Genomic DNA, 9,524 nt, shown 5'->3' on the forward strand with positions numbered 1-9,524 from the left:
TGCCATGCACCAGGGTTACAGTTCAGAGGTCACTTTTTAAATTTTATTCTCCCTTCCCAATTGACAATACCCATTGAGATCCTTCATCACTTTTTTCCTGAATTTATATACCGGTATAGCATTCTTGTCATGATATATTAGTTCCAATATGTCATGAGTGTTTCAGAAGACTGAATCATATTTATTTCTATTTCATACTTTATACCCCTCTCTCACTCTCTCTCTCTCTCTCTCTCTCTCTCTCTCTCTCTCTCTCTCTATTTTTAGGATTACACACAGTGAAGTAGAATGATATATATTCATTATTTTTAAAATTTGCTGTATCCTAGAATTAAGGCGCATAGTTTGGAATTCAGCATGTAGGCTTATATTCATTAATTCTAGCAATTTTGACATGGAATAAAAATCAGTGTGTAGTCTCTTGCATTATGCAATTACTATACTGTGTCTAATAGCTGTCATATATTTCTTAACTTTTGTTAGAAGATAAAGCCTTTTCTTTTTTATAAATTCAGGTTTCCAACTTCCAGTTGCATGACATAATTATATTTTTTTAGCTTGATCCAGTGCTCTTTTTCTGTTGAGTATATATTAAAGCTCACCGATTTAAACCAAGATGCATTATGTAGTAGGCATGTAAACAAGAAGCTTAGATATTTTCTGAAAGCCTTCATATTTTCAGACAATCCTTCAACCATGTTTGTTTAGATGTGACATCTTTTCAAATGAACTTTCTTTACAATTCATGATAAATTGCAGTGAAAGAGTTATATCATCAGTAGAGACATCGATATTAATAAGGATATACTTTCTATGGTAGATGCATGTCTACGGGGTCTTGTACTGGCTGCCTTTTAATCTTCCTGGTTTGCAGAAAAATAATTGCTTGGTTTAGGGTTATGTGTAATCATAATTGTGGTCATGGGTACGGTAGATTTGATTTGTCCCATTCAGAAGGATTCTTTACCAATCTCTGGAACCGAATATCCTAGACAATTAATTCAAAGCTGATTTGTTTGTGCTTATAATATTAACATCACATTTAAGAAGTGGGATTTGACAAACATTAAAACCATTTTGCAGTGATCGAGCACTAGAAATCTATGTCTCCAATTTCCATCGTTTTGCAAACAGGAGGACACAGTTAGCGTTTACAGTTTTGAGCTAGACCCTGACCATAAAATGCAACCTGCGTCAAACAAATCTACGAAGGTCACCAACGGGCCTTCTAGGATTTCACCAGCCAAAGTCCAGGCTCCTACATCGCCAGCAGACTCGAACGGGAATACCAAATTGCCAGTCCCAAACGATGGAAGCGACAAAAAAGCTGATGTAAGGGACATGCCTAGGTCCAGCTGCCAGTGTTTCAGTTTAATCCCTTGTTTTATAATTTCCGGTATTTCTGTGGACATGTTTTTCCTTAACCCAATCAAACAACCAAGTGTCTGCAGTCCAGCAATATCTTGTCAGTAATATTGTCATGTAACTTGCATCCAGCAGCGCACTTGGCCAAATTTTCCTTTGCAATACCACTAACCACTACAGCAATTACACCGGATAAATTAACACTCTATAAATTCATCATGCAAAGTTGCCAATTTACCACCCTGCTGTATAACTTCACGCATGCACCTTGTTATTTATTCTAGCACTATCACCTAAATGGTTCTGTGTCTGCAAATCTCCATCTCTGTCAACTTTTGGTCAGATTTGCTGCTTAACAATTCAACTAACATACTTCGTGAATAATGACTGATCGATGCTTATAAATCATTCTTCAAGCAGCCTTTTAGTTTTATCTCCTAGTGATCTCCTGTTCCATTTTTAAAATTATTTTTTGTTGTTATTTCATTTTCTTAGGATTAGTTGAGCATGGTTTTAGAAGCTTCCTTTTTCATTGAACTGAGAATTTCATGTATTTTTTTCCTTCAATTTTGCACGTTCTTTTTTTCTTTATTTAGCTAATTAGTACTGTTCTGCATTTATGAAGACACTTTTTGATACTTTGTCAACATATTTCTCAATTCTCATCTCTTGTTTTAGGTAGTGATCCTGCTTGAAAGATGCATGTTTAATGCAATAAATGCATGATTAAATCATCTCTTTAAAAAAATTCTTGCTGTCATTTGTCTGTCTCTAATTTATTTCTGTTGATATGTCTGTCTGTCTGTGTGTTTGTCGAATGGCCATGTTTGTAGTTCATAGGGTTATTTGAATGATGTATAGGGCTAAAGGAAGTATGTTAACAACAATATTGATTAGTGTTACAACTTAGAATTGTTCAGAAAATGTCATTTGATTATAAGTCAGGTTGATTTCTAGACATTTTTCAATACTTTATAAAGTAATAAATGTCAATAAGTTCTTCCAAAACGTATTTGCAGAAAAATGAACTGACTGTAATTAATGTCAAATTTGTGTGTGAACTGTGAAATTATTACATTTTGTTGATTTATGTTATATTATTTTCAAATTTAAGTAAGTATTAAAGCATTTCCAATTTCTTATATACATATATCACTTTTCTCTTAAATTAATTTGATGCAAAAAGAATGCAATATTTATCAAAGTACCAGTGCAGTGCACTACCGTATTCAATAAATGTATTGATGGTTCAATGTGCCATCTGTATTTATGAGAATTACTCGTCCAACTGGGACTGCATGAGCACCAAAATTTTTAACTTCTCATGTTAATTTGTTTATTGGCACAAATGTCAAAAAGATGACCCGGTAATTGTGTGAGTTTTCCGTTCATATTCATGTCACCGTTCAAGTCGAGCCAACTCACCGACTAAAAAAAATCACCATGTTTTCAACTAGATTGTCTGTATCTGTTTAATCTCGTTATTCTAGATGAATCGAGTCCATGAAGCCGCCACTGGCAAGAAACCTCAGTCTGGTGTCTGTGCCGTAATGTAGCAATGTGAGACTAGAATAGTAGGAGGATACTCGTCCCTCGTTGCTTATTGTTTGTTTCTGTGCTATCAAATTGTGTTGTCTTTCTTTGTGTTTGCTTCTACAATGTTGTGTCTGCATGAGAAAGAAGGTGTACAAAATGGATGTCTTGAAAATGAATATCAGATCAAGCAAATCAAATATATGCAAAATGGCCACTTTTAAAGGAATTTACAGAAAACCCATTCGCTTTATAAACTTCTACAATTACTGAATACTAAGTTAATATATGTACCTATGAATACATAGCTATTATAGCTATACTTTTTTTTAAAATCTCAAGATGCTGTATTATGTAAGTCCCAGTCTATTTAATAATGCATAATACTGTATGAATAGAATGAGATACCTTTCTTGCAAAGTGTCTGCTCCTACTTTTCCATAAAAGAAGACTGATGAGAACTAAGCACAGATGGATTTATTTAGTTATGGTAAAAAGGGCATTCTAATTGTAAAAATCCAGTAAAAGTTCAAACAAGAATTGACACAATGAGTTTAATTTGCAGGTTGATGGCTAGATTATTTTTCTTCAGTTTTCAAAATGCCGGAAATACTCTTCTAAATGAACTGATTAATAGACATCCATTTTGTACATTCCAAGTTCACTTTAAGCCTTCTGTATAAGTTCGCTTCTGTATTTGTGTTTAGTATAATTTCTCTTGCCTAGTTGCAGGATGTCATTCAGCTTTACAGACAATATCCATCTTCTTTGCCTGGGGATATTATGCACTTTTGGTGAATGTTTCTAAAGCCTATCTCTGTTGAAATCTGTTCACAATGTTTCTCTTTTTATCTACTCCTGCATTTACTTCAATGATACCCCATTCACAGTGGTTTTGAAATTTGTAGCGGCGTTGTAGCGGAGCGGCGACACCGCCATAACACCGCTACAAATGCATTCACAGTAGAAAAGTTATCCCGCTGCAGTAGCGGGATAAATATCATGTACCCATTCACGCTGCAGCGGGTGATTTTTATTACCTCCGTAACAAACACGTGTATGCATGGCTCATGACCCGCGAGTGACCCCGATATGACCGGAAATACTTCAGCGCGGGGTTTTCGATCATATTACTTTTTAAAAAACTAGCATTTTTATTGCTTCCAGTCAGAATATTTTAATTTTTTGAAGTGTGAAATATTTTTATTTGGATAATTATAATATCTACATAATAATAAAATCAATTTGAATCCAAATCAATTTGAATCCACTGGTTACTTTATTTCTATTTCACTTTATGTTCCCCATTGCTGGAGAAAAGAGGTCAGTGATAGGTAAGTAAACAAATCACACGTGTTTGTCGCGGTGTTATAGCGGAGAGCCTTCACACTGAGTAAACACTGCGACAGCAGCGGGACTGTCCCGCTGCTGTAGCTAGGCGAACCTAGCGATAGTTTGTCGCGGCGTTATCGCGAGGCGGTGTTATCCCGCGATAGTTTATAACGGGTCCGAGCCTTCACACTGAAGACAACACCGCGACAGCAGCGGGACAGTCCCGCTGCTGTCGCGGTGTTTGAAGCCACTGTGAATGGGGTATGAGATAGATAGTGTTTTTTTTTATCCTTCTCTCTTCCACATTGTTATTCAGACACTCATGTGATATTGCCATATGATTTCTACTCCATGTTGCATGATTATATTTACCTTTATACTGTCCATCCATAGTGCATGATTTAAGATTTTAGTCTCAGATCACTTTCTTGAGAATTTATAATGTGATTGGATATTTAATTATATATTTGATTTATAGCTAATGAGGCAAAATTGCATTAATTCAGATTTGTTTGACACAAAAAAGTGCATATCCACAAATGATTAACCAATGTACTAAGAATTACCCCAAATTTAATCAATGATCCTCTTTTCTTGCACCCTTTTAATCCCAACCATGTTGACTACCCCCCCCCCCCCCACCCCCTCTTCCTCTTCCCCCTCATATCCATCACCGTTGCTCTCATAATTCCTCTCCTTTCATTTCAAAATCTGGCAGGCTGGCAGCTTGGTAGGATCTTTCCTTACATCAGCAGAGCCTCTTATTGCTAATTTACGCCTGACAATTATTTATTTTGATTTGCTTTTTATGTTTTTGCATTCTTTGCTTTTTATGTTTCTGCATTCTTTGCTTGATCCAAATTTATTGACTTTATTGTTGTTTTAATTTAATTTCCTTGTATTTTGCTCATCGACTGTACCAAAAATTTGTTCAATTTCATTTACAAACGTGTCATTTATATTACTTTAATTTCTCATTTTCTATTTTTCATCTATATTAGGTTAATATTTCAATATTTCAATCATATTAGCATAACATTTTAGGATTTTTTTATGTCACTTATTGCATCCATGCCCTGACGCAAATGCTCCTTAGAAGATTAGATTTATTGTTTTATTTGAAATCAGAATTTAGAGTGAAATTTGCATTTTTTATTTTCTTTTTAGGTTCAGTTCATTTAGTCCATGTCTGCTACAAGTTTTTTTTTTAACTGTCATGTCTATATCTAAAAAAATAGCATACTAGTTGAGTATGGCTTTCTGTAGATTTTTTTTTTTAAACCTTTAACAAATCTTTGTTTTACTATTTTTAAATCTGTTCATTTCTTAAATTTTATATTTTCCAATTGAAAATTTGCAATAAATTGCTAACCTCATTCATTTGCCATGTAATTTTAATGGAATAATTGCATTTTAATGGTTACATTTTGTCTTAAATTCAATTCTTGTGTATAATTTCATTTCATACAGTTTCTTTTCATTTTACAATGATTTTTTTTAACAAAGTGGTTCATGTACAAGTATGTGCCCTTTTGCTGTTTAAAAATATATTACAATTTCCTCATACCATTGCATTTTAGCAAAATGAATACATTGCATTAATCATTTATCTATAAATACAGTCAGACTTTTGAATGAAGGCCATTTTTAGGGAAATGGACAAAAAGCCAACACTGCAAACAGATTGTCTTTGTAGATAGGTTTGACACATTTTTCTTGTTAAAATTGTAAAGGCAAATTCTACCAACAGGTGGCTTTTATAAAAAGGTGGCAATTATACAAAGTTTGACTGTATTTGAATTCATTGAAATCGCATTTAACGACCCCATTTTTGACAATGCATGTAATTGCACAGTCATGCAAGCTAACTCATTGTTATATGTATTTTTTTGTTTTGGGGGTATGTGTTGCTGCTGCTGTTAATGCAAGGTGACGGGTATTACTAACGTAAACCTCAAATATACATTTAGTTCCATCTCTGTTCGTGTGATATAAGTCAATGAATAACTTTGGTTAAAAAATGAATCGCGGTCATTCGCTGAACTTCACATGGAATCTGTTATCCAAATGATATGAAAAAACAACCTACCCAAAGAATATTCAGAGAAAAAGTTATGAGGATAAACTAAAGGATTATATCTCTAATATACTTCTCGCCAATTCTGTGATTTCCTATTAAACTGCATACCAAAGTGATTTTTATATTATGAAAAGCATTAAACCTTCATCCAAAGATGACTATATAAAAAGACTTTTCAGTTTTGCAGAACAGAAAGTTAAACAGAAGATTATAAAACATATCACTCGAGCTATTGTGTGATTTAAAACTGGGTAATTACAACGTTTATAATGATTTCTTTTTCATGTCCACAGCTTATGCAACTGCAGAATGGAGCAGGACCAGGGAATTCTGGGACGGTCGTGAGGACAAACAACAAAGGGGAGAAAGTAGAGGGCGGTAGCAAGGCATGTATCGTCATGTAATTTCCGTCAGCTTGCAGAACATACCATGGGATAGTATAAATATAATTAAATGGAATAACTGTGGTGTCATTCATACACCATCGATTTAGACATGGACTAGTGAGGCTATTTTAAAGAGATATTTTAAAGAACTCTGCCTTGCAATTGTATGACATGACAAAACACGACTTTCAGTTTGATTGGTAAAATGATGTAAACAGTTATGGGCCCTGTAACATAACAATTGACTCAACTGTTTATCATAGCTTAATATATTCTGTGATATCTCTGTGAGTATATAGACAGTATATTCATATGATATGATTTTATTTGCCATTGATTCTCAATGTAAGAGCTTTTCATATATTTCATCATACATTTTTGTTTTCTGTTCAAATTTTGATTAAATTCAAATCAGCATTTATTTTCTTTAAAATTTTGACAAGGAAACTGCTAAACTTTCAAAATGATGTTTAATCACATTATAAAATTGTAGAATCCAGAATTAAAATTAAGGTAATACTCCATGGCCTGTCGAATGGATTATGTGTGCTATAAACCATTGAAGGGAATCTTAATATACAGAGCACCTACGGTACTGCCATGAATGTAAAGGTGAGCATGCTATACATGAGCACCCATTATCAAAATGTTAAGTTAAGTATGTCTTTTTGCTACACTTCTTTTAAGGTCAAATATCCTAAATTGTTTCAAGATTTGATAACTCAAAAGCCTGTGTAGTTAAAGGGAAATTATGTTGTAAATACAATTGTTATTTCATGTGCTAAAAATGTTAGCAAACATTCATGTAGAGAGATATTTTATATCATGATAAGGATGTATCTGTATATTTGGTCACCTACAGAAATATTATTTATGACATTGCATATCAATGGAAGTAAGAATCAATATACGCAAATTCAATAGGTATAGAGCAATCATTGCATGACTTCTCTCGTGTGCTATAGGGGGATTTTTGGATATAGCTAGCTTAGGTAACCCTCTAGCTTTTAAAGTAATGTGCATCTCTGTATCACAATGTGCTAAGAAAATGCACAGAGAAAAGAATGATGTCCAGCTAGGGCATTCTTGGGCAGAGCCTATTGTTTATTCCATACAAAAACGAAATACAACCTATCTTGTGAAAAATAACAAAAAGTAATGAATTTCATATATTACTTACTGGAAGTTAATTATTTGAGTTTCATGTTTGAATATTAGCTATGCAAATATGCAATATATTTCCATGAGATGTACAATATTTGTCTGTGCTACAGAATATAGATGGTAAAACCTATGCTGTATATTTTGATATAGATTAGTGTATATGATGTGACAAATTAAATATAAAATTATATACCGGTATGATAGATTTGAATATAAATTTCTCAGGTGGCAGAGACCATATTCATTTAGCACCTGTATTTATATATTTAAATTTACAAACTTCAAGGTTGCCTTTGTATAAATTCAGTCAAACTTGTGATTTCTGGTTGAGAACTGCTAGATTGCTGATAAATATAAACCCAAATTTTCAGAGGTGTAGATACAGAAATATATATTTTAGAACCAGAGTTGAGCAGCTGCCTGTATTATATATTAAATATGAATGAATAAAGGTACAGTGGCTTTCAGTTTGTATGTTTAAAGGTAAATCTAGATAAAAGAGAAGGAAATCACACACAAATACAAAACCTACATGTCCATGTCCCATCTCTTTCAACACAAAAATACTTGTATCATTCCACCAGCAAGTCTACTCGATATTTTTTTTTATAATTAGTGTTTATTGTTCTGATTCTATACCAGTGACTTCAGGTGATATTCAGGTATGCTATACTGTCTTTCAAGTCATTTTATGTAATAAAAAGTTACTCTGGGATTGTGGTAATGAAAGTGTGATTTTAGAGGAACTGTCTAGAAAGCATTGTTGCATGATTACATTGTATGTATTACAATATGATCCTCATGTATATTAAACTGCTTGTGCTAGTAAGATATAGACAAAGTCATCAAGAAATAGCTTCTGGAAAAGTATTAATTATTAAGCTCTTGCAAACATCCTTAGCTTTTTTTCCTAAAAATTAAGCACAATGATGATGATGACACAGCATTTATATAGTGCCATGTTTTTGTTTTCACAAGTTTGGTGGATTTGGGAAGAATGTCACTTAAGATTTGCTGAGTCCTGTTGTGAGCAATCTTATTTCTACATACTGTTATGACTGGGGTTGTTTGAATCCAGTGAAATCAAAAGTGCCTGAGACAATATGTGTTTATAATAGTTTTGGAAATACTGTATAAATGAGATCCCAAGCTTTGTAAATAGATGCGATATAGTTTTTACATGATTGTAATCATATACAAAGTATCACGTTTAGCTGTAGCAGATTATGTTTTCAATAATATTTGTTCATATTATAATCAACATTCTTTCAGATCAATTTTTGTGACAAAATTTGTTTAAAAAAAGTTTTACCATATATGTTTGTTAGAATTGTAATCCTGTGGAATAAACAGACGCTGGATTACATGACCCCTTAGATAACTGCCGTCCTGATTTAGATATTATTAGTGTACCACCTGCTGTAAGTGTTTTTGTACCAATTTCATAAAACATTGAAGTCTTTATCACGTTTGATCAACTTTTGTTAATAACGTCAAATTCTACTGAATATCAATTTGTATTTTCTTCAACAGATACTTCCGTCCAGTCAGTTATCAAACATTTGTACATATATCATGCTCGAAGGGGCAACATTGTAAATAGAAAGGTCTAGTGAATTAAAAGAAAGAAAGAAAAGTAACATATTTGTAAAATAATGTTCTAA

At 33.1% G+C, this 9,524-nt stretch overlaps 1 protein-coding gene across 7 annotated transcripts in view; it reads left to right on the top strand.

The window, feature by feature from the left end:
* The window catches only part of LOC590618 (kinesin-like protein KIF28P), a 45,899-nt gene extending 36,426 nt beyond the window's left edge, over nt 1-9,473 (top strand). For 3 of the 7 annotated variants that reach the window (XM_030975206.1, XM_030975205.1, XM_030975208.1), the window contains 2 exons: nt 1,135-1,332; nt 6,604-9,473. In XM_030975206.1, coding sequence (XP_030831066.1) covers nt 1,135-1,332; nt 6,604-6,714 — 309 coding nt within the window. In that variant the 3' untranslated portion in view covers nt 6,715-9,473. Of the gene's footprint in view, nt 1-1,134; nt 1,333-2,855; nt 2,926-6,603 lie in introns of all 7 variants that reach the window. The other 4 variants (XM_030975209.1, XM_030975210.1, XM_030975207.1 and 1 more) reach the window with 3 other exon arrangements.
* The last annotated feature ends 51 nt before the right edge of the window (nt 9,474-9,524 follow it).

The sequence above is a fragment of the Strongylocentrotus purpuratus genome, unplaced genomic scaffold (genome assembly GCF_000002235.5).
Source record: "Strongylocentrotus purpuratus isolate Spur 01 unplaced genomic scaffold, Spur_5.0 spur5_scaffold_8, whole genome shotgun sequence".
Taxonomy (NCBI): domain Eukaryota; kingdom Metazoa; phylum Echinodermata; class Echinoidea; order Camarodonta; family Strongylocentrotidae; genus Strongylocentrotus; species Strongylocentrotus purpuratus.